The sequence below is a fragment of the Perca fluviatilis genome, chromosome 7 (assembly GCF_010015445.1).
Source record: "Perca fluviatilis chromosome 7, GENO_Pfluv_1.0, whole genome shotgun sequence".
NCBI lineage: Eukaryota > Metazoa > Chordata > Actinopteri > Perciformes > Percidae > Perca > Perca fluviatilis.
This window is the reverse complement of record NC_053118.1, coordinates 8,021,163-8,046,678: the sequence shown is the minus strand read 5'-3', so window position 1 is coordinate 8,046,678 and position 25,516 is coordinate 8,021,163. Positions and strand designations below refer to the sequence as shown.

Sequence of the window (25,516 nt, the reverse complement as noted above, 5' to 3'; positions counted from 1 at the left end):
CAGCATGTCATGGGACCTTTAATATACAGTAGCACCTTTTACCAAGTCACAAAGTGCTTCCCAAGAGACAAATTTGTTGAAAATAAGACCCAATAACAGTAGAACCAACTAGCAAAAACAGATATAAAATAACAATGAAAAAAAAAAAAAAAAATACAGATACAGATTAGCGACAGGAGTCTACTCAACCAAACAGGTACAGATAAAACAGCTCCGTGTGATCTTTATGACTTACTACTACTACGCAAAAAGTTTGGCAGTTTCAAGAGAAAAGCTCCCAGAAATATGCCTGAGATATTTAACACTGAGCCGCTGCTGGTTTATCCAAAGGCATTTCCACTGCTAAATTTTTTTTTTTATGTCAGGGCAAACATATGAATCCAAACCCTGTGAGGTTCTACAAATACTGAAACAGATATGTTAATAAGTGTAAGAGATGAGGCTGAGGAGGAGATCCATTGACCGCCAGTCTGATGCAGATGCAGGTACCCAGGCTGCTGACGGCTGCTGGTTACAAGTCATTGACAAAAACCACTGCACTGTCACAATACCAACACAGGTTACATTTCAAACATTTGGTCACAAACCTGCAAATATGCAAAAGTTCAAAAACAAGCAAGTTAAAACCTGTAATTACAGAGTGCAGCAGTCCCAACATGTATGTAGAACACCATCTTAGAACATCAAGGACTTTTTTTTAGATCAGTTTCCCTCTATTGTACCACATTAGTTTAACTTGAGTTGATAAAGGACACTGTCTCTTACGTTATAGATATTATGTTGATATTCCAAAAGCCACTGGAGAATTTTAGCTCACAGGGGGTCAGTCCAGAAATCAAGCGGTTGGGCTTGTTTGTTTGTTTGATTGATTGATAGCATTAGTAGCTGATGCTGGTGATGTTGTTGGTGTGAACGCGTCCAGCAGTGCGGCTCCCTCCAGCGGGCCAATCACCGGTGCTCCGGGTGGCTCTGCAGGCACGAGATCATCTGCTGGACCGGCTTCCCCTCGAAACAAATGTGATAGACGGCTGTGAACAGAGGGAACCTGCAGAGAAGAGAAGAGACAGACTCAGACAGGACCCTGGAGGGAAGGACGTGAAAGCACCATCAAGCACGCAGAGCGCTGGTGGACCAAGGGGCCCTATTTTAACGATCTCAGCGCACGGCGTGCAGCGCATGGCGCAGGTGCGTTTAGGGCCTGTCCAAATCCACTTTTGCCAGGCGCATTTTACTAATTCGCTGTTAAAATAACAATGCAATGCTGCGCTATTGACTTCAGACCAGGTTTTTGTTGGTCAATGGCACGATCATTTCCCGCTGCCTCAAGATAGCAATACATCCAGAATGCACCTGAACACACCTCCCTGTAAGACCAGCACGCCCATGGGCGCACAGATGGGCGCAGGTGCATTTGCTATTTAAACGACGCGGGCGCTGGAAATTGACAACTGCGTCGGTCTTAAACTAGCAAAGACACCTGCGTCGGGCTCTGCGCTGCGCCGGGTGCAGGATAGGGCCCCAAATGTTCCGTGTCAAAGCCTCGCCGATGGACATGCATCAGGAAGATTACATCACCGGGCCTCATGGAGGAAGCCCAGTATATCTGTTCATTCAGGAAGACTTCCACGCTCCACACGTCTCTCTCTTTCCCAACCTAATCAGCTGCATCGTCATCGGCTGAACGTGGGCGTTTACTCTTTCAGTTAAACCAACCAGATTTTGCCAAAATCGCTGTGAGCTATGGCGTCGTTGCATTCAAACTTTTAATCTGTTCTACTCTTTGCTGCTGTCAGCTGCTGTCAGTTCACTTAACTTATCCATCACTTAAAACATCCATCCTGATCTTCAGGCTTCCTTTATCCCTTCATCACCCCCCACCAGTGTCTAGACTCCATCTGGGGGGGGGGGGGGGGTTATTCCTATATATCCACGGCCTCTATACCCCTTATAAATGAACACTGTGATGGAATCACTAATCATCACAAATCATTTTTTCAACGTCTTTTTTTTTTTTTTTTGTTTTTTTTTTTTTTTTTTTTTTTTTTTTTTTTTTTTTTTTTTTTTTTTTTTTTTTTTTTTTTTTTTCACTCTTTTATCAATTGTTTTTTCTTCAAATGCTATAAAATTTACTAAAACACCCAAATTCAATGAAGGTAGTGAACTGATTGTTTATTTAACTTGTTAAGAGCATTGTAGTGAACCATCCACGTTATTCTTTTGGACAATTTGTTTGAAAGAAAACCAAAATATCTGATATAGAAACTTTTTGAAAATGGGTCAAATTTGACCCGAGGACAACAGGAGGGTTAAATGAAGTCTCTCCTGATTGAAATTGATTTCTGGGATTCACCGATGTCTTGACTTTGTTTAAGTTTATTAATCACGTTGATTTCAGTGCAGCCGGTGTGTGGTGGCGTGAGGCAGAGTATCTGCACACGGCCCCACACCTGTCCTTGCACCTGGCCTCACGCAGTGTCGGGCCGGTTCCTGTTCATTGTTCAGCATTGCTGGGTCAGAGCACATCTGGATGGTTGTCGACTTCTCTTAACAGAAAATGAAGAGAATGATGCTGCTCATACTATTATAATGAAGTATGACCAGTTATGGGGCGGCCTCTAGCTCACCCAGTAAGAGCGTTCGCCCCATATTGGCTGAGTCCTGTAGCGGCGCAGGGTTCGAGTCCGACCTGCTGCCCTCATCCCCCATCTCTCTCCCCCTTTCATCTCTATCCACTGTCACTATAATAAAAGGGAAAAGCCCCCAAAAAAATTATCTTGAAAAAAAAAGTATGACCAGTTATCATATAATAATTACTATAATGCATCCACACTAGAGCTACACTATTATTTTTTATTATAGATTCATTTGGTGATTTTGTTTTTGAGTTATCAAATTGTTGTTTCAAATTTCAACAAAAAAAAAGTTGCTCAACATATTTTCTCAGAGGTGACATCCTAATCGTAGGCAGAGTATCGGGTGTACAGTAGTCTATATCGACGACGTTCCACTTCCGGGATTGCTCCGGTGCCGCCGGAAATTCTACCGGAGGTCCGTCCCCTTCCTCTTTCTGTGTGTTGGCGTTCTAACCTCCGGTGGATTTGTGAGGACTATGGTTAACTGCTCCTCAGATCTCTGCAGGGTAAATCCACACAGCTAGCTAGACTATCTGTCCAATCTGAGTTTTCTCTTGCACGACTAAAACTACTTTTGAACGTACACACGTTCCACCAAAACTAGTTCCTTCCTGAGACTATTTTGCAGAGGCGCCATGGCTCCGTCCGGCGCTTAGCTCCGCCCAATACGATTGTGATTGGTTTAAAGAAATGCCAATAAACCGGAGCACGTTTTTCTCCCATCCCAGGAATGCTGTGTGGACTAGCCAGTCTGACATGAGAGACTAGGGGCCCCATTTTAACGATCTGAAACGCAAAGTATCAAACGCCAAACGCAAGCAGCTTTGTGGGCGGATCTCGGGCGCTGTAGCTGTTATACCGGCGGGATGAATGACTCTTGCGCCCGACGTACATCTAAAACGGGTTGGTCTGAAGTAGCGACATTACTCATAGGTGTGGTTTGGGCGTAACGTGCAATAAACCAATCAGAGCGTTATCTCATATTCCCTTTAAAAGCAGGCGCAGTCTACTCTGTATCACTAGAGAGGTAAAGACAGAGAGTGTTGCATACGCACTTGTCCAGCAGGCCCTTCTGCTGGAGGATGTGGTAGACCTCGGCTGAGGTGGCAGGACCCTGCAGCTTCTGACCGTTCAGCATCTCCTTCTCCAGCTCCACGATGCTCTGACAGACAGGAGCACACGTTCATGGGAGTGCAAAGAAAAAGCTGTTTATAGGGAAGCAGGTGTATTCATTTAAAGGGATACGCCACCGTTTGTTGAAATAGGGCTTATCGCGGTCCCCCCTAGCTGCAGATAGGTGGGCCAACGCATTTTTTGTGCATGCATCGTTTTAGTCCGGTGCAACACCGTCAGCGCCGCCGCTAGTTAGCTTAGCGTAGTGAATGGAATCCTGTGTTGCCGGTTAGCATGTTGTGAGTAAAAGTGAGCCAACAAAAGACAAAAAAAACAACCTCATTACTTGCACTGAGACAAAAAAATGCGTTGGCCCACACACACACACACACACACACACACACACACACACACACACACACACACACACACACACACACACACACACACACACACACACATATATATACACACACACATATACATATATACATATATATATATAGATAGATATTTGTGTGTGTGTGTGTGTATATAAGCCCTATTTCAACAAACGGTGGCGTATTCCTTTAAAAGGTACACTGTGTAGGAATTTCTCCCATCTAGCGGCGAAATTGTATTTTGCATTCAAACGAAATAGCGCTCTCTAGCGCCTCGCTTTTTTTATCCGTACGGTAGTCTCTTTTTTGGCGACGAGGATTCCTTCTCCTGTGGCTCGGCATAATTGTGATCCTCCATTATGAACTAAAGTGCAGCGCAGGCTTTCAAATTTGCCGGGGCGGTGACAAGCGGCTCTTGCTGATCTCCTTCTCCCCGTTTCGGCTGGTTTCAGTCACGTGACGCTGGCTCTGAACGAAAACGTGTCGCGGATTAACTAGACAGGTAGGCTAGTGCTTTATGGCCCTTCTCAGCGATTAGTGGTTTTCAAAATGACGACATTGAAGCATCCTTGGACTTAGGACCTTCAGATCATTGGCAGAGGTCATTTTACACCGATGAGGACATATTTATGAACGAAGACACTGATTTTAGCTAATAAAATACTCAAAACACTACACAGTGTACCTTTAAAACTTGAAAATGACGCCTGTAAAGTTTGCAACAGAAGATATCATCAGATGCACCAGGGGGACCCGGTCAGTGTGACCCACCTTCCCCGTCTTGCAGAAGGCCTCTGCCACTCGTCGATTGCGACCGCCGTAGCACGTGGTGATGAGGTCGGCCACGCCGCAGCTCTCCAGAAAGGTCGCCGTGGAAACGGAGCCGTTCTTGGAGAAGAGCTTAGCGAAGGCTATCATCTCCATCAGCCCCAGACGGATCACCGCTGCCTTGGTGTTGTCGCCGCACTGCAGGCCGTCGCAGAAGCCTGCGCCCACCGCCACGATGTTCTGCTCCCAACACACGGACAATATACACGCGCACCTGAATGCATCAACTGTGAACCAGGACTTGTAGCACGTGAAGTAATTTCTTTGATCACTAGGGGGCAGAAAAGCTCACTAACTTCTTCAGAAACAGCTCTGAGATGCTGTCTGTCACAGTGTTTCTGCAGGCCTCACCAAGTCAAATTTAAGACCTTTTTAAGACCATTATGAACGAAATTTAAGACCTTTATCATGACATCAACTAAGCCCTAAATTCACTTTTTGAAAGCCAAGTATCGCTAAACTTGCACTTCCCCATAGCTGAAGGTCTGTGGTACAATCCTGAATAAGACTCGCGCCAATAACAAGAAAGCTGATTGGCTGCAATATAAGTAGCATGATGGTTTCATTTGTAGTCTTAACACAGCGAAATTCTATTAGGACTAGCGAGAGAAAGAACTACTCGGAAAACATAACACCACAGAATAATAAAAAAATTAAATAATAAAAAGAGTATTCGAGGTAGAGTTGCACGGGGGGAAATTAAGACCTGTTTCAAGTTATTTAAGACCTAGAACACAATACTTGAGCAAATGTAAGACTTTTCAAGGCCTAAAATGTTGATTTTGAAATTTGGGACTTTTTAAGAACCCGCGGAAACCCAGGCCGTGTTGGGGTTTGACTCGACTCGGTCACAAACTTTCTCATTTCACAGCTAAACAGTAACACATGCGTCTGAAATATCTGAGGAGAGAAATAGGCAATGCAGCAACATAATCTTGATTCATTCGTTCGCATGATCAGCGCTGAAGTTTGGCGCTGAAGTTTGACAGTTTGACCAGAGTCACTTACACTGTGTTAGAGACTCCTCGGCTCTGATTGGTTGTTTATCTAACAGTCTGTCATGGGCTATTGACATCAAGTTCCAAAGACTGATACGAATATTTCATCTCTATGCACAAACAGAGTGCAGTTTGCTTATGCTTGACATGGGTTGGTTTTATAGTTCTCTTCCCAAACTACTGTCCTTGTTGATTTTTTTGTACCTGTACTTGAGGTTTCAGAGCAAAACCAGCAGGGCCCAACGCTGTCTGCACACAATAACTACAGATATATCGCCGCTTTCCTCAGCCTCATGCTCGTACAGTGTGTGAATGTGCTTGTGTCATGGTGGGTCACCTTCAGAGCTCCACACAGCTCCACTGTGTCGGCATCATCTACCACTGTGATTCGGAAGTTTGGAGTCTGCAGCAGCTCTTTGAACAGCAGGCCGTTCTCCAGAATCCTACTGCCTGAACACACACACACACACACACGCACGCACGCACACACGCACGCACGCACGCACGCACGCACACAGATATATTGACGAACAAAGAAATAATCTGAAACCCTGCTTCTGCGCACTTTAAAATAGACAACAGAGACAAAATATTACACACCCTCCTGTTTTTCTGTAATCCCTCTTCCTGAAATAGAAAGTTGGCCTTTTGCAGCCCATTAGAACCATTATTTAGCACATCGCCTCTCAGAGCATGTCAACACTTAAGCTCTTCAACATCCTGTGCTGAAAGAGGTATTAACAGCCTTTACTTAAACAAACAAAATGTAAAGATAAAGTGGAGTGATGGATGCAGTCACTCTGTATGTGTGTGTGTGTGTGAGTGTGAGTGTGAGAGAGTGTGTGTGAGTGTGAGAGAGTGTGTGTGTGTGTGTGTGTGTGTGTGTGTGTGTGTGTGTGTGTGTGTGTGTGTGTGTGTGTGTTGTAATCTGACAGTCTCTGTTCTTTCATTAGCTGGTCTGGCTGCAAGTGCGCTTATGTTGGCGCATGTTGGCGCATGTTGGCGCATGATGGTGCATGTTGGTGCATGATGGTGCATGATGGCGCATGATGGCGCATGTTGGTGCATGATGGCGCATGTTGGTGCAGGACGGTGCATGTTGGTGCATGATGGCTCATGTTGGTGCATGTTGGTGCATGATGGCTCATGTTGGTGCATGTTGGTGCATGATGGCGCATGTTGGTGCATGATGGCGCATGTTGGTGCATGATGGCGCATGTTGGTGCATGATGGCGCATGTTGGTGCATGACGGTGCATGTTGGTGCATGATGGCGCATGTTGGTGCATGACGGTGCATGTTGGTGCATGTTGGTGCATGATGGCGCATGTTGGTGCATGATGGCGCATGTTGGTGCATGATGGCGCATGTTGGTGCATGTTGGTGCATGATGGCGCATGTTGCGCATGTACGGCGCATGTTGGTGCATGATGGTGCATGTTGGTGCATGACGGTGCATGTTGGTGCATGATGGCGCATGTTGGTGCATGACGGTGCATGTTGGTGCATGTTAGCGTGATGTTGGTGCATGTTGGTGCATGATACGCATGCGTTGGTGCATGTTACGCATGATGCCATGTTGGTGCATGTTGGTGCATGTTGGTGCATAGCGGTGCATGTTGGCGCATGTTGGTACGCATGACGGTGCATGTTACTGCATGTTGGCGCATGTTGGTGCATGTTGGTCATAGCCGGTGCATGACGGTGCATGTTGGTGCTTTTGTGTGTTGCATGGCGGTGCATGTTGGTGCATGTTGGTGCATGTTGGACATGTTGGTGCATGTTGGTGCATGTTGGTGCATGACGGTGCATGTTGGTGCATGACGGTGCATGTTGAAGCATAGACGGTGCATGTTGGTCATGATGGCGCGCGAGTAGTGCATGTTGGTGCATGATGGCATGTTGGTGCATGTTGGTGCATGACGGTGCATGACGGTGCATGTTGGTGCATGTTGGTGCATGTTGGTGCATGTTGGTGCATGATGGCGCATGTTGGTGCATGTTGGTGCATGATGGCGCATGTTGGTGCATGTTGGTGCATGTTGGTGCATGACGGTGCATGTTGGTGCATGTTGGCGCATGTCGGTGCATGTTGGTGCATGACGGTGCATGATGGCGCATGTTGGTGCATGATGGCTCATGTTGGTGCATGTTGGTGCATGTTGGTGCATGACGGTGCATGTTGGCGCATGACGGTGCATGATGGCGCATGTTGGTGCATGTTGGTGCATGATGGTGCATGACGGTGCATGTTGGCGCATGTTGGCGCATGACGGTGCATGATGGCGCATGTTGGTGCATGTTGGTGCATGTTGGTGCATGTTGGTGCATGTTGGTGCATGTTGGTGCATGACGGTGCATGTTGGCGCATGTTGGCGCATGTTGGTGCATGATGGCGCATGTTGGTGCATGTTGGCGCATGTTGGTGCATGTTGGTGCATGTTGGTGCATGTTGGTGCATGTTGGTGCATGTTGGTGCATGTTGGTGCATGATGGTGCATGTTGGCGCATGTTGGTGCATGTTGGTGCATGATGGTGCATGTTGGTGCATGTTGGTGCATGTTGGTGCATGTTGGCGCATGACGGTGCATGATGGCGCATGTTGGCGCATGATGGCGCATGTTGGCGCATGATGGTGCACGATGGTCATGTGGTCATGAGGTATTTCATGCATTGGGGAACCGGTGTATTTTTCAGTATTTCAAGTACTGCCCCTTTAAGAAACTGTGATGCATTTAAAATGATTCTGATATAAAAGTATGTTAATATTATCATCAAAATATTATTAAAATATCTAAAGTACAAGTAGTCATTAAGCAGAATTAAAACTTTCTTTCACACAAATCTTATTACTGAATTATTATTACTGATGCATTAACATGTAAGCAGCATTTTAAGGTCATGGAGATAATTTGAACTACTCAATATAATGTTGGTGAGGTTAATATATAACAATGTGTCATATTCAATTAGTTGATCATAATGTTGTGAGAGTAAAATATGTATCTGTAAAGAAACTACCAACAAATCAATGTAGTGGAATAAAAACGGCCATACTTCCCTCTGAGAGGAAGGGAAGTCAAATATAGGAGTATACTTTGTGGTATTTTTTGTACTTAAATGTGATGTTACTTCCCACCATTTTTAAAAGACACCCATTTCTTTTAGTTTTTATATTTTGATGCTTTTTATGACACTAGTTTAGAGTTTTTACTTATTATATACTTATTTTCTGTTTTTATGTACAGTACTTTAGAGCCGGACTGATACATTACAATGGTTAATATAATCAAATATAGATATTAGTATTTAGGCTTCAATTCATGTAATGGGCTATTTTATATATCATTTCATACGAGCTGCAGCCACATGTTACCGATGGTGGTCTCGCAGAACTTCTCCGCTGCCACCTCATTGGCGATGTTTGCTCCCATGAGGACGCTGACGTCAATCCCCATCTTCTCTCGGATGATGTCGGAGATGAGCTTTAGGCCCCCGGGGCCCTCGTCTATACCCTGACAACACAGAGACACGGGGGGGGGGATTTACAGTAGAACCTGATGAGGGGGGGGAGAACAGAACGTCTCATCCTTCACACTTTCACCTCCCCCTGACCCTGTCCTCGGCTGCACATACAGACTAAATGTGTCTAACAGGGCGGATGGTTGAAAGAGAAAGAGCACGTTAACATGCACGAAAAACCACATATTTATTTACATAGTTTATTTACATTTCTGTCTAAAGTTGGACAGGCAATGTGCTAGTGTGAAGACAGAGGGGTTTTTTTTTTTAATAAATTTACGATTTTGTGCCAAATTTAAGGTTTTTTTTGTACCTTCATGTTCGTTGAGATGAGGCTTTTATTCTGAAAGGTCAGTTTCATTCAAAACTGTCAGCTAGGCAACAGCTGTGGGCTAGTTTGCTCCCGACTTCCTGCTCCAAGGGGAAGTCAGTTACTGAGGTAAATACAGTCCTCTGTGTGTGTGTGTGTGTGTGTGTGTGTGTGTGTGTGTGTGTGTGTGTGTGTGTGTGTGTGTGTGTGTGTGTGTGTGTGTGTGTGTGTGTGTGACTTGTAAAAATGATCATCACGCATGTTGTGGGTTCACAGCAACAGCTTCCAAATCCTAATGCCACACATGGAATCAACTCCAGACCCTTTTACCTGCTTAATTGATGAAGTAACAACGAAGCATTGTCCACACCTGTCCATGGAACAGCTTTCGAGTCAATTGTCTTCTTGGTCTCTCGAAAAAGAGGAGGCGACATACGAAGGGGCTGTAATTCCCAAACGTCCTCCAACTTGGATGTGAATACCCTCAAATTAAGAGCTGAGATTCTGCACTTTACTCATTATATAACTGGAACTTGAACGTTTAGGTGAACTACAATAAATCAAAAAGATTGTTGTCAGTGTCCAGACATATATGGACCTAACTTGGTGGCAGCGTGTAATGCAGTGAGTGGGAAGGGCAGCGAGCTGTATGAGAGGCTTTGAGAGGAAGCAGGATTACCTTTATGAGTGTGATTCCCCGAGCCTTGGTGGAGACACAGCCCACCATCTCGTCACAGAGATTCCGGATGAACTGGTGAGGGACCACGAACACCAGCAGGTCCGCTCCCTCTGCGGCGTCCCGCAGCTTGGGGACAGCCACCTGTAGAGAAAACAAAGGACACATATACAGATCTAAACTAATCACCAGCTGAGGGTTCTCAGTAAGCGCTGATTTGGATGTTAAAAGGTGCTGTAGGTAAGACTTCTAAAACTAAATTATGTCATATTTGCCGAAACTGACCCTATGTTCCAGTAGAACTACATGAAGCAGGTCATTAAAAAAAATAATCTGGCTCCTCTGGCTCCACCTACAGCACATGTGTCAAACTCAAGGCCCGCGGGCCAAATCTGGCCCCTGGCAGATTTAGATCCGGCCCTCATAACAATTTCGGTTCATAATACATTTTGGCCCACCTAGTTTTTGTTGCTTTTTCTGAAGTTTTTTGTCACTTTTGCTTTTGGCACTTTTTTTTTTTCAACGTTTTTGCAACTTTTTCCGAAGTTTTTGGCGCATTTTCCAACTTTTTTTCCCCTCGCTTTTTTCAACCTTTTTTCTTTGATGGCTAAGTTTCTTTTTTGGGGCTTTATGTCAACCAAGCCGTAAGAGAGAAGGGTATATGAGACATGCAATAATACAGTCAAAGATGTTTGACTTTTTCGATTAAATAAGAACATGTCAATAAACTAAGCATGTCTGGCCCTTGATGGGATTCTTATTTTCTAGTGTGGCCCGTAGTGAAACTGAGTTTGACACCGCTGACCTACAGCCTGTAGTGCGATTTGCAAAAATCCACCGCTCCTTGTTCAGATGCACCAATCAGGGCCAGGGGGGGGGTGTCTAACTGTGTGTCAATCACTGCTCATGCACACGCATTCATTCTCCCTTGTGGGGGGAGGGTCTTAGGAGACAGTTTTGGGCTTTGGCAGAAAGGACGGAGGTACTGAAAAGTTGTCGATGTTCAAAGTCCTGGATCTTTACAATCCTACCTACGGCACCTTTAAGCACCGTTGACCCAGGACATGGGACCTCGTGTGTGTTTCGTGTGGCGCATTCACACAGGAAGTGAAGTCTGTATTTTTCTCAAATTTGCTGACATTATCCCCCACATACAGTAGGACGTCAAGGCTCTGCCAAAACTCATTTATAATCACCAACGCAGCCAAAAACGACCCCGAATCAGAGATGGAGATTCACACAGGACAGATAGTACCACATGATCTCTGTGTTTGGTGAAATCTAGAAGGTCATTTGCGGTGGAATTTTTACTTAGATCCACGCGGGATTAAGATCACAGACGACCTCCGTAATTATTCCTACAGGTCCCCAGGTAATACTAGTCGCATCCAACTGTTGTTCCAACAACCTTTCAATGACTATATTTCAATAACTACATTAAATGAAGTTACAACCCGTTTCCTGTTCACACAGTGTTAGCTCCCCCAGCCGATCCCTCCCGTCTCTTACCACGTTCTCTGGCAGTTTGTATCCCGGCAGGTACTTGACGTTCTCATGCTCCGTGTTGATGATGTCAGTGAGCTTCCTGCCATCGATGTTCTCCTCGTACACCCACATCTTCACGGTGGTGGCAAAGCGCAGCGACGTGGCGTTATTTCCAATGATCCTGGCGATGGCCGAGCCCCTGCGACCAAAGCAGAGGTCAGAGGTCAGCCTGCATGCACTCACCAACTCAGCTACACGGACAGCTCAATCATTGCTGCCACATTCCATACAACTGTACACTGTACACTTCACAGCAGTGTGTGAGAGAACTCATTACCTCACACATTACAATATTGCATATAATGCTACCTTCACACTGGTTACTTCATATTTAATAGTATACATATTTCATTTTGTTATATATACTACGTATGTAGGTTGTACATTTTTATTCTACACTTGTATATACATGTACATTCTTTTTTTTCAGTAGTTGTTCTGGCATTTTAATCTTTGCTATCTTATTTTAATTTATTATCTTATTTTTTATCTTATTATTCCTAGTATACTTTTTGTTTTTTCTGTGTATAGACTTTATTAATTATAATTTCCAAATTAGGATTAATAAAGTTCATCCATCCATCCATCCATCCATCCATCCATCCATCTATCCATTCATCCATCTATCCACCCACCCATTTATTCAACTATCCATCCATCCATCCATCCATCCATCTATCCATCTATCTATCTATCAAATCTCCACCCATTTATTCATCTATCCATCCATCCATCTATCTATATATCCATCTATCCATCCATCCATCCATCTATCCATCTATCCACCCATCCACCCATCTATCCATCATCCATCCATAACTGTGAGAAGTTCTCTCCACGTTCAAAGACAGCAGATGAACTGGAGACTCTGAATTGCTTGTAAGTGTGAATGAGAATAGGACTGTGTGTCAGCCCTGAGGTTATCCAACGCACGCTGGCTCCAAGCCTCAACAGCCCACACAGGAGAAGCAGGGGAGGAAGGGGAGGAAGGGGAGTCAAAGCTCGGTGATGAGGATTATTGGATTGGTTTGAAAAAAAGGTTCACGAGACTAACACGAGACTTAAAAGAGATTATAAGTAATGTAAAAAAAAAAAAACAGCAAAACTGGAGATACATTAATTACAACACGAGCCATGAAAGGGGGAATTTAAATACATTTAAATTAAAGAGTTTTGTCACTTCTCATGGAGTTGGTAGTGTGTTAGGTATCTGTTATTATCTGCTGATGAAGACAGTGAGATCAGAATCCGAAAGGAACTTATTGCTGAGTAAGTAACACCCACGAGGAGTTGCCTTGTTGAATGGTGCACACATACACATATATAGGCTATATTAAAAGGAAATAAACAATAAATGTAACATCAATGGTAACGGAAATTAACAAATATGTACAACATAACAGTTTTAACAATAAGAAGGAAAGAAGGTTGTATGTAGGGCTGGGCAATATATCAATATTATATCGATATCGTGATATGAGACTAGATATCGTCTTAGATTTTGGATATCGTAATATCGTGATATGACATAAGTGTTGTCTTTTCCTGGTGTTAAAGGCTGCATTACAGTAAAGTGATGTCATTTTCTGAACTTACCAGACTGTTCTAGCTGTTCTATTATTTGCCTTTTCCCCAGTTAGACATTATGTCCACATTACTGATGATTATTCATCTAAAATCTAAGTGTGAAGATATTTTGTTAAATTTGTTAAAAATTTGGTCAAGAATATCGTGATATCTGATTTTCTCCCTATCGCCCAGCCCTAGTTGTATGATTACTTTAGTGCAGGATGTGCAGAAATGTTGATGAATATGCAAAAATTCAGGATATATAGTTTGTGTAATGTTCATACTGTAGTCCAGGATGTTGGTTAAAGGTCCAATATGTAATATTTGTACTGTAATAAATCCAAAAATGACACCAATGCCTCATCAGATATTAAGGAAACATGTTAAACTGAAATACTATCTTTTCTGACAACAATGCTAATGTCAGTATTTTTTCTTTTTGAAATTTACATTCCGTGACGGAATTTATGTTTATGTTTTGATCTGTGTGTTGTTATCAACGGCCCAGTTTGACAGCCAGGCTGGGTTGCCAGATATACCTGTAAAAACGTAAACCCAGCACGCTACAGCTGTAACGGTAGTACAGCCATGAAAGCAGAACACAAACAAACAGGATCAATGGAGATAGACTCTACCCGACCTAAAAAAAAGAAAACAGCATGTTTCTAACAGTTGCGTGACCAGAGACGTAACAACCCCCTGGTAAATATTGGAGATGTATTTGAAAGATGGAGACAGCTTAGATCCCAAAAGGACGCAGAGTTGGCTTATTTTCTCCTGAACAGGTAAGCATAGCTTCAGGCTAATTTATCACAGCTACTAGGGATGGGCATTTTTTGTTATTTTAACATTTGTGTACTCATATTGAATTATATAGCTAGAGTACCCGAGTTGGTTACTCGCAAAAACAATTGAGACATAGCCAGTAACGTGATCCCGACTGGTCCTGGCTAACGGCGCCTTGCTAACCCTGCTAACTGCTAGCTAACGTTACTGGAGGACCAGGCATGCAGCCCATGGCTGTTTACAGCGTGTAGCCTCGTCAGCAGCTGGAGCCGACAACGGTGAGTTATTTTAAACCACGAGAGGGGGGCTGTAAATCGGGAAGAGAGGACTATGAGTTTGCAGTGTGTTTAGCGATTGTTGCCGTAATTCTAAGCCAATGAAGTGTGTTCCGTCGGCAAGGTAGCTAGTGGTATTTTTAGCGGTTCGTATTGTAATTCTAAGCCGAGAAAGTGTGCCTGACTGGCGTGTGGAGAGGACAGTGAGCTTGTTGTGTTTTTAGCGGTTCATACTGTAATTTTAAGGCGAAAAAGTGTGTCTGTCAGTTGGTTACAGAGCTCCGCGTGAGCACGGGCTTTTATGACTGTCAATATAGCCAGCATATAACCAACGTTAGCTACTCTGCTGTGCTGTGAAGTAATGTCTGGCTATGTGAGACTAGCATCTACCGTTAGCTACTCCGCTGTGCTGTGGAGTAATGTCTGGCTATGTGAGAAAAGCGTCTAGCAACATTGTTGTGAATGCTGCAATCTCAGCCTGGCAACCTCCGTGAACTTCGAGTCTGAGCAGGAGGGGGCGGGGGAAACGACTCTCCAGTATTTTGAATTTGTACTGCAGTAACTATTTTAACCGCTAGCTGCCAGTATTACACACAATATTACATATTGCACCTTTAATGTAACATGTAGTGACTAGGGGTGCGGTTAAGAGATGTGGTTGAAAGCTCCAGAAAAAGCAATTTAATAGACTTTAAGTTAAGCTTATCTGTCAAACTCTTATTCCCAAGGCCAAGAATTAAATTTGATGCCATAGATATTTAATATAATTTCAATGATACAGTCAACATCCAGTTTATTAGGTCCACTCAGCTCAAACTAATGCCGTCTGATAACTATGAATACATTCTGCTTGTTCCACTTTATGAAACCGTTATAGAGACGTGCTGATTTAACTGCTGCTCGTTTCAACTGTCTCAGTTTGTTTGCATTACACTGGCAGCTGTTTTTATTATTTTGTCCACGCCATTTGTATCAATGAGGAGAGAGACTCTTAGCCTGGGAAAACCCTGACGAACTTCCGTCAAATTTGAGATTTGCTCTGCAAGTCAGTCTGGCCCATTCAAGCCCATTTCCAATTTTTCCAAATCGAGGCACCAATCACAATCGTTGAGCTTTACACAATGCCACGTCACCCAGATCTTTGGTCTGATTGGTTGAAGGACTATCCAATTGCGGCCAGAGGCATTTGAGCGGCCACCGTTGGGGACGCCCCTTTGGAAATGGGCTGTGAATGAACCAGTTACAACTGAGAAGGGGCTGGTGTCAGCCAGGCTAAGAGACTCAAAGCATGCAGACACTGTGTATAAGAAAGCCCAGCAGAGCCTACACCTGTTGAAGAAACGTAGAGCTTTTAGTGTCAGCAAGGACATTTTAACTGTGGTATATATCGGTCACTCGTTGAATCCATAGGCTACTCACTTTCAATATCTCAGCCTGGTACAATGCCCTCACCACCAAACACAAAACTAAACTTTCACAAATAATAAATCAAGCCAGCAAAATAATTAGTTCCCCCCAAACCCCCCTAACAGAACTTCACCCCCGGTCAGTACTCAAGAAAGCCACTATAATCACATAGGATCCCCCCCCTTCACCAATCGTTTTAGTTACTGCCATCAGGTCGACACTACAGAATCCCATTTGCAAGGAAAAGCATTTATCAAAAAATCCTTGAACAGCCATACATAGACCGCATCAAGCAGCTCCATTCAGGCTTCTTCCTGCTTGTTTTTTGCATTTTGCACATGTTTGTACGGTCAATGCTATTCCACTGTTTCTTTATGTTCTTAAATATGTAGGCCTATTGTATGTCATTTGAGCCTGCCCTGTTGTAGTATGTCAAAGACAAATTTCTGTCACTCGTGAAAGACAATTTAGATTTTCCTATCTTATCTTAAATTAAATAAGAGAGACACCTCTCTGCACAGTGCAATACAACTCAACAGCTCCACAAAGCTCTAAACAGGGACGCACGTGGCTCCACAGCCCGGTGGCAGGGATCCCGGACACGTCGCGGGTTCAAAACCACCCTCCACTGAGATGCTATTGCCTGTCCCCTGTCCCCTTACCTACAGATACATTACAGGTACATCACACCCACTATACATGAACAGGTTGCAGCAGCGCATCCTGTCCTGTATCGTCCCCATCATCATCATCATCATCACACCCCCCCCCACCACTGACAGCTCACCAGTTTCCAGAGCCCACTATGCACACTCTGAGCGGAGCAGCCATGCTGATGCTTCCCGACGACCGGGCCACAGAATCCAGACCCATACACGAGCTGCCCACGGCCTCGCGAGCTGGCTGGCTGGCTGGCTGCTGCTGGCTGCACAGTGCGCGTCTTCTTCTGATGACGTCACAGAACGCGCCGCCGACACGCCTGTCGGAAGTTGTAGTTTTACTGTGGGTTGACGTCAAACGGCAGCCCGGCTCCAGATTACATAACAGGCTGACTGATGCATTACCTACGGATAACATGATTAGTAGTGAGCAACTGTTATTATAATATATGGTAGCTATATATTGGATAGGAGAAGATATATTCAGGCTGCTCCAGACACAACACTGTCCACGTCTGATGCGTAATTGCATGCATTACAAGTTAAAAATAAGAAATTTTCAAATGTTTTTTTTCAAATGTTTTTGCCAAAGTGCACAGCTCCTGACTCTGTGGATTTGTTCTCGCATCTTACAATATATTATTAAATAGGCTAGACAGCCTACATGTGCAAAAAGGAGATAAAAAGGGAGATAATCTATATCTATGACATCATCATCTATAACGTTACGGCTGATAATTATAGGGAACACTATACGTCCACATTTCCAAACCTGATATTTGTAAGCTATATGTCGCCATGCTGTTTCTATAATAATAGTGAAATGACATATAGTGTGGACGCTCAGCCTCTGATGCTCTCTGAGCTTTTACTGCATTATTGATTCCCGGTGGCCGGCTGGAGGTGGAGTATCCCGGGCTGAGGGGAGTGACCAACATGGGATTTCCAAAATAAATAACGCAATAACGTCAGAGAGAGAGAGAGAGGGAGAGAGGGAGAGAGAGAGAGAGAGAGAGAGAGAGAGAGAGAGAGAGAGAGAGAGAGTGAGCTCCGCAGTGCAATAGGCTACTCGGAATATCCCTCTCCAGAGTGTCAGCAGCTGTAGTAAAGAAAGTCTCTCTCATCACTGCATCCCTTTGACTAAAGCCTGCAGTCAGTCTCTGAGTGCACATCTCTCTCTCTCCTCTGCCTCTTTGTTTCCCGCGGAAAAGCTTGTGACTTCCGAGTGGAGAGGGACCGGGAGCAGCGGCAGCATGAGCCGGGCAGCGCGTCCGGAGAGCCCCGCCGCTCGGTGCCCCGGCAGGAGGCAGGAGCAGCCGCACAGCCGGGCTGCAGTGGAGGAGCACCGAGTCGGCTCCGGGACCAGGGACAGCGGCGCAGGGTCGGCCCGCAGCAAGCGGCACCTGGAGGGGGTCCTGAAGAAGTACACCAACCCGCTGCAGGGCTGGCAGAGCAGGTAGCTCACTGACTGATACAATGACTGACCTGATCAACCTGTTTGGCACTGTTTTATCCCTGTATGAGGATTTAGAGATCAATATATGTTGACCCTGTATGCTGTTTTTATCTTATTCTTATGATATTCCCTCCGGGTCTGAGCAGGTCAATCTGCAGTTATCCAGGCTACATGTGTTTCACAGATGGATACAAGTCTTCGATCTTACTGGAAATATTATGACTTCCCAGAGGATCCCAGACCAGCGCCAATTTATTTATTCCATACCCCATAATTGTTATTTCATTTTCTTTAAATGTAGCCTAATTAATTTAAAAAATATATTGAATTAATCCCCACCCCTCAATCAATTTCTCTGTGCGTTACAGGAATCATATAAAACAACACATACGCAGGGATCTTTCTAAATGTAACTGCAATGTCAGTTTTGGACAATATTTAATTTATGTATAGCCTACAAGCCTATATATTTGACCAAAGTCATCATCATAACCAACTCGGGGAAACATCCCACAACACATGTGGAGTGGAGCAGGTGGATGTACCATCAGGTCATCTGCCTGTGCGTCCTCTCGGTGATGGAGCGTGGAGCTGTGGTGAGGCTCGGTGACAGGAGATGTGGGGGTGGGAGTCCCACAAACACTGAATGAGTCATCCAGGAGCAGGAAAGCCCTGCACTCCTCTCTGCGTCTCCGCTCTCTCTCTCTCTCTCTCTCTCTCTCTCTCTCTCTCTCTCTCTCTCTCTCTCTCTCTCTCTCTCTCTCCCTCTCTCGGATCCAGGGAAAGCATCCAAACATGTAACAAGCTCCATGATCACCTTTTGCACACACACACACACACACACACACACACACACACACACACACACACACACACACACACACACACACACACACACACACAGAGACACACACACTCTCTCTCTCTCTCTCTCTCTCTCTCTCTCTAACTGCTCTCTTTTTCTCTCTCTCCAATCCAGGGAAAGCATCCAGCATCTAACAAGCTCCATGATCACCTTTTGCACACACACACACACACACTCTCTCTCTCTCTCTCACTCACTCACTCACTCCCACGGCGCTGTATGACTTTTGACTCAAAAACACATGAGAAACTAGAGTTTGAGTGTGCTTGTGTGTGCGTGCGTGTGTGTGTGTGTGCGTCAGCAGGTTGTGTATGCGTGTGTTTGAATATGATATGATTCATTCTTTATATAGCCCGATCCGTGCGCTCATTTTGCATGGTGTCAGAGCTGAGCCTGAGACAGACAGACAGTAAGATGTCTGTATCATCACACTGATTGTTGCTTTATTGTTGTTCTCGGTCCGTCAGAGGGGATTTAGTTCCTGTTATTTGTCGTGAAAAGGCGGTTGACAGAGAATATTCACTGGAGAGTTCTGGCTGCCTTCAGTAAGGCTGCCAAAACACACCGTCTAGATTAATAATGTAGTCTTTGGAAGTCTTTTTTTAGTTTGACTGTTAGACCTGCAGAGCAGCTTCATGTGCTTTATCAAATAATTTGTTTTAATTGTAAATCAACAAAACATTAAATAAGATATGAAAAAAACAGACAGTGTGTACAATATACAGAGACAAATAACAGGACAACGATGACACACAAAACATACTACATACACTTGCAAAATAGCAAAAACTGACCCAATAGAAAAACAAAAGAAAATATGTATTTTTTTATGATAAACTCTTTGAGATGCACCATCTTGTTTTTAAGGGGGTCCTCCCAAAAACATGGAAATGATAAGGCATGCAAAAACAAAAAGTATAAAGATAGCCTGAATAATAGTAATGATGAGGAAGGAAATGCATTCAACATGTTTGTTAGACCTCAAGCTCACACACACACAAACACACACATATATACAGTGAGATACATCTTCCACTATACAAAAACCCACTTTGTCATAAACTTTAAGAGTTATATAGCTTGTTATGTAAAGTCACACAGTTTATATTGTAATATAGTACCACATGTTTTTTACAGTAATACCAGATTTCATACATTATCATCTTCATAGCATCGACTCTTTGTACTTCTATTCTTTAATAGGAACTGGGACTCACTGCCCACACCAAAGCAGCTGTGGCCTACATCCCTTACTATGATACATGATGGTTGGTAGTAGGCTCTGACATTTGCTATGTTCGTGCTGCCCGGGGCCTAGCACTAGCTAACAACTTTCTTGGTGGGCTTCCTTGTCTCAGGCTTGTCCGCAGGCGTTGGCTGCTTCTGACCCACAGTAGGAACGGCTTCTGATTGTAAAATGGAAGTACTCTGGCCCTCCTCAAAAATATTCTGCAGAAAAGACCATGTCATCCGCAGAGAATAGGAACATAGGCTGATGCTCCTGACTTTACTCCGATCTGCACTAGTGCAGAGGAGAGCTGCCACCTAGCTACATTTATCATTTTACCTCCCTTTTTACAACAGAGTCCTCCGATCTCAACTGATTAAGGCTCTCTATTCAAATCAGTCTATTTTCTCTATTTTCTCTCTCTTGTGATGTCCATGGACAGAATCTCTGGGTGCATGTTCCACGATTGCGTCTCTGCTTTTTTTCTGGCTGGTGTTGACAGAGTGGAGCCAGTGAGATAGTGATAAAAACAAAAGGACAAAGTGCAAAAGTGCAATTAAAACAGACTTAGCAAATGGATCGTGGTGTACACGAAGCATAAAGTGTCCGCTCCACTAAAGGGTCCATGTGTCACCAGTCTTTCCTGATCACTAAGCCCTTTCCCACCAGTTCTCCCACCTGACCTGCTCCTCTCTGATTACCCTGACACTTTAAATAGCCGCCACCTTCACCTGCTCTATGCCAAATTGTTTTTTGGCGCTCACTAGGCATTCCAGCATTATAACCTGTGAGCTGATCTTGATCCTGATGACCTCATTTATCTGACTTATACTTCCTCCCTGGGGTAATTTGCCTTGCGGCTTTTGACCCCTGCCTGTTTCATAAATAAACCGTTTGGATTTAGACTTTTAACTGTGTGTCTCTGGCTTGTGTTTGTGGGTTCCTACCTGTTCTGTGTCCAGTGATGTAACACCACGATCATTCCGTAAACCCTTGGCAAACTTTAAGCATAGTGTTGTCACATCATGAGGACACATTGATCTGTCAGTGATTTGTTATAATGTTTTGGAAGGCCCAGACAGACGACACAGGGGGTCCGATCAGAAAATGCTTCCGCGATGTTACATGTAACGTGTTACCACGCTCTGCCGCGTTCTCTGCTGCGTCTGGTGACAGGAGACCCAGCTAATACGGCAGAAGGTTATTGATTCACTTTGCTTGTGTCGCTGATGGTTTACGTTTGAAAAAGAGAAGCGGTCGGATATGGATCGGTCCCACTGCCTGCCTGCCTGCCACGCAGCAGTGGAGAAGAAACAGATTGCTGTGAGAAAACCAATTTAAATTATTCATCGTGGTCTCTTTCTTCTCGTTGCTGGGTTTCCTTGTCCTCTGGTAAACTTTTTGCTTTTTTGTAGCACCCTTTCGCTCTCTTTATCCATCCCTGCTTCTGTCGCGCCCCTCCATCAGTGGTTCTCCTCATCAGGGCTCGGAGACGCTGCTTCATCACCAGATTGCAGACTCCAGGGTTGAACAACTCTGCCCTCATAGCTGCATATGAGCTCCAGTGATAGATGAAATAAGATTTGTCCTCACTCTCATCACGAGTGGAGAATGCTGACAGAGCAATACTTCACCAACAGTGGCTGGGATTGTGTGTGTGTGTGTGTGTGTGTGTGTGTGTGTGTGTGTGTGTGTGTGTGTGTGTTGTGTGTGTGTGTGTGTGTGTGTGTGTGTGTGTGTGTGTGTGTGTGTGTGTGTGTGTGTGTGTGTGTGTGTGTGTGTGTGTGTGTGTGTGTGTGTGTGTGTGTGTGTGTGAGAGAAAGGGTAGAGATAAAACATCATAACCGGAGCCCAACAATGACTCTGAATGGATGCACTCTGATGATGTTTGAAGCCGACCACGCTGCAGAGAGTTGTTTGCTCCTGTCTCACTCCCTCACCGTCTCCGAATTTAATAATTTAATAGTAATAGGAGAATTGTTTAGTTTTGTTTTTATGTGTAGAAATCTTTCTCTAGTCAGAGAACGAGACAGAAACTTGAGTGGAGGTGTGAAAGTGTCTGAGTTTAGTCTTTTTTTGTTTTTCTAAAAACACAAAAACACCTTCAACGCAAAGAAACACACAGCCATTGTTTCCGATGCTGTTTCTCCATTTTAAAAGAATTGTATGATGTGATACCATCATGTTTTGTGATAGTGTGTGTCACATTGTTGTAGCTGCCCTCCAGTGGTTTCACTGTCCACCTGTACAGGTGTGCTCCACGACACTGTGACATCACTGCTGGGTTAGGGTTATATCTCTGACCACACCCACTGACCAAAGTTATTAGGGCCCACAGATGGTAATCCCATGGTGCCCCTGGAGGATAGGTCTGTGGAAAGGAATGGCTGTATGACATTTTGCTCCGATCCAATCAGGGGATATGAGTGAATAGGGACATTACTGATCATTATGTATAATGCCCATATTAGTAATGCAATAAATATAGTTAACATACAGTACTATTCTTGTCATGCTGCAGATTCCAAATCAAAACTACTCAACCCCAGATGGGAATGTCTGACATATATGACAGGGCTTATGCAACCCCTTCCCCTTTACCAGTGGTGCTGGGGCTTAGTGGTTAAAGTGCCTGTCTTGCTTGCCACTGCTCTCCTAAGGCAGGAGAGTAGTGGTCTGAGTAGACTTTTACATCTGCTCTACTGAGCAGGTGATTGGCTGCAATCTGACCTGTACATCTCTGGCACCCTGGAGCTTTTTTAACCCATCCCCTATGACAGGAGGCTGCGTTCCAGCAGGATCAAACGTCACACCACAAGAACAGTTTCTTCCTAGTCTAAAACGATGACCTTTCATTTCTGGGATTGTTCAGGCGCCAGCAGAAATTCCGGAAAACGTTCCTCGTTTTCGGCCGGATATCCGTCACCTTCCTTATACTTTGTGTTGGCGTTCTAACCTCCGGTGGATTTCTGAGGACTATGGTTAACTGCTCCTCAGATCTCTGCAGGGTAAATCCAGACAGTTAGCTAGACTATCTGTCCAATCTGAGTTCTCTCTCGCACGATTAAAACTACTTTTGAACGTACACATGTTCCACCAAAACTAGTTCCTTCCCGAAGCTATTTTGCAGCAGCACTGTGGCTCCGTCCAGCGCTTAGCACCGCCCAAGACGATTGTGATTGGTTTAAATAAATGTTGTGTGGACTAGCCAGACCTGGCAAAGCGAGACTAGTTTCTTCCTGACTGCAGTGGTAGCAGTAGAGAAGTAACACTACCGCTACCAGTAAATACTCCAGGACTCCGGACCATTTACCTGACGACGGCACATATTGTTGCATATTTTCTGACCTTTCTACACCTTGCCTTACCTGCCTAATCCCCCCTTCTTTTCCCGTTTGTCTTGATGATACATTTGCGATGTACCCAGGGTCATAGGGTCATCGTTACTTTATGGGAAAAGGGTCATAGTGTAGTTTGTATGGCTGCACATGCATTCTTTCTGTCGTCGGTCTGTTTTTGCCCGAGGACAGGGCTGAGCTCCTGCTCCAACACACACAAAGAGGGCAGCCAAGCCAAGAGGCCACGGAGGAGAGAACATCACCGGGGCGGTTTAGCCAGATACGATTTACCCGAGTTCTAAGTGCACCCTTAGAGTAGACTGAGCCAATAAAACAGAGTACAAAGCCAATAAAAGTTATATATGCGAACCACAGCCCAAAACTAAAGCTGTATGTAGCCTAATTAGCCCCATTAATATTAGTCACACTCTTGTAGACCTTCTCTGTCCTAACCTCTCTCCACCTCATGTTTCTTCCTTATGTCTCTCTCGCTTCTCCCTTCTGCAGATATTTTGTACTGGACCCAGAGGTTGGTCAGCTTCAATATTATCTGAATGAACTCAGTAAAAGCCAGCGACCTCCCAGAGGGTCTCTGCCTCTCCTTGGAGCAATGGTGGTCTCCAGCGCCGACTTTCCCTACATGTTTACTATTCAATCCACTACTGGGGATTCCTACAAACTCAGAGGTAAGAGAATGTGTCTTTTTGTCTTGGGCAATGAGAGACATATAGTGAATATGTTTTTGTCATGGGTACTGTATGTCACTGTCATATGGCAACTTTTATAAAAACTCTTGCTCGGTGACATCCAGAGGGCAGGTACTTTACAGTTATGTACACTGTGAGAAGCTTAATGTCAATTTGGGATTTTCTTGTATAGTCGAGGTTGCTATTCATCAAATACTTTAAATCCAGGGCCTGGGTGCGATTAGCGGATGCGTGGGATTTCCCCCTTTCTGGTCTACATATCCCTGCCTCTGCTGAATTATTTGTATCCCCAGTGGGGACAAAATGTACCCCCCCTCAAAGTGATCAATGCTACTTCACCAATAGATATTACATACCTAAAATAGAAACTACGTAACGCGCTGTAACGTGAACACAATGCCATAGAACAATAAAATCTGAGCAGCAGTTGCTGGTTGTATTTAGCCGCTACAGAGCTCCGGGACGCCGGCTACCAGCAGCAGTTGTTTAGCCGCCAATAGGTGATTGTGAGCCAGGTACAGGCACCGCCAGATGACGCTCCTTTCAGGGGCCGTGGTAGTGGAGTAGGCTTTCAAAGAGTTTAAAAAAAAAAATTCATCCTTTCAACTATAGGTGTTTATGGACACCGGCAGCTACTACCTCCCTCCCCGCTGCAGGAGACTACTTAGCCGGGAGGACAGCTAGATAACCGTAGTCTGCCAGCGGCAGGGAGTGAGGCAGCCCGACCGGCCTGCTTACATCATTTTAGCGTTTCTATTTTCGGTGTGAATGCAAACAGAAAAGAAGGTGCCTTGAAGGTATGTAGTTCTCGGAGGAGCTAACCAGTGGGCAGTTCCTGTCAGGGAGTCCCCAGAACGGTTTGGCCCAAAACAACACCTGTTGTTGGTTATATCCCTTTCAGACCCATTCACCATACCTCACAACACATAACTCTTTGACGTTCAACTTTCAGCTTTCTCTCGAATGGAAGGGAAAGCAAAGACAGCAGCACACAATGCTCTCAAAAACTCTTTGTTAGCGTGAGGGAGCCTTCAGGTCAGCACTGTACTTTAAGGGTGCACTGGAGTGATATCTGACACAGCGCTACAGTGTCCCCTATGCCTGTCATTTGTCTTTGGTGTCAACAGCACAGAGAGGAATTGAGTGTGAATGTTGTTGTCAGCAAATCTCTGCACACAGTGGACAGGGAGACGAAATCTTACAGGGCGGTACAGTACATGCA

General features: G+C 44.6%; 2 protein-coding genes across 2 annotated transcripts in view; one reads left to right on the top strand and one right to left on the bottom strand.

Annotated features, from left to right (window-relative positions):
• On the bottom strand, nucleotides 1–16,997 carry gpd1l (glycerol-3-phosphate dehydrogenase 1 like). The gene is made up of 8 exons (XM_039806873.1): nucleotides 16,829–16,997; nucleotides 11,969–12,143; nucleotides 10,463–10,603; nucleotides 9,328–9,466; nucleotides 6,290–6,402; nucleotides 4,898–5,134; nucleotides 3,689–3,795; nucleotides 1–1,045 (listed from the first exon to the last, which is right to left on the bottom strand). The coding sequence occupies exons 1-8, from the start codon at nucleotides 16,912–16,914 to the stop codon at nucleotides 949–951; spliced, it is 1,095 nt and encodes a 364-aa protein (XP_039662807.1). The 5' UTR covers nucleotides 16,915–16,997; the 3' UTR covers nucleotides 1–948.
• A 774-nt stretch (nucleotides 16,998–17,771) lies between these two features.
• LOC120562929 (oxysterol-binding protein-related protein 10-like) overlaps nucleotides 17,772–25,516 on the top strand; it is a 57,670-nt gene continuing 49,925 nt past the window's right edge. The window contains exons 1-2 of the mRNA XM_039806877.1: nucleotides 17,772–18,156; nucleotides 24,095–24,273. Coding sequence (XP_039662811.1) covers nucleotides 17,954–18,156; nucleotides 24,095–24,273 — 382 coding nt within the window. The 5' untranslated portion in view covers nucleotides 17,772–17,953. The remainder of the gene's footprint in view (nucleotides 18,157–24,094; nucleotides 24,274–25,516) is intronic.

What these genes read in the sequence shown, in the direction of transcription:
- gpd1l (XM_039806873.1), bottom strand. Translation starts at nt 16,914, where the DNA reads ATGGGTCTGGATTCTGTGGCCCGGTCGTCGGGAAGCATCAGCATGGCT. An exon ending in GTTCTGCGAGACCACCATCG is followed by an intron (nt 6,403 to 9,327) that starts GTAACATGTGGC and finishes GTGTGTGTTCAG; the next exon opens with GCAGTAGGATTCTGGAGAAC. An exon ending in CCTTCTGCAAGACGGGGAAG is followed by an intron (nt 3,796 to 4,897) that starts GTGGGTCACACT and finishes CCTGTCTGTCAG; the next exon opens with AGCATCGTGGAGCTGGAGAA.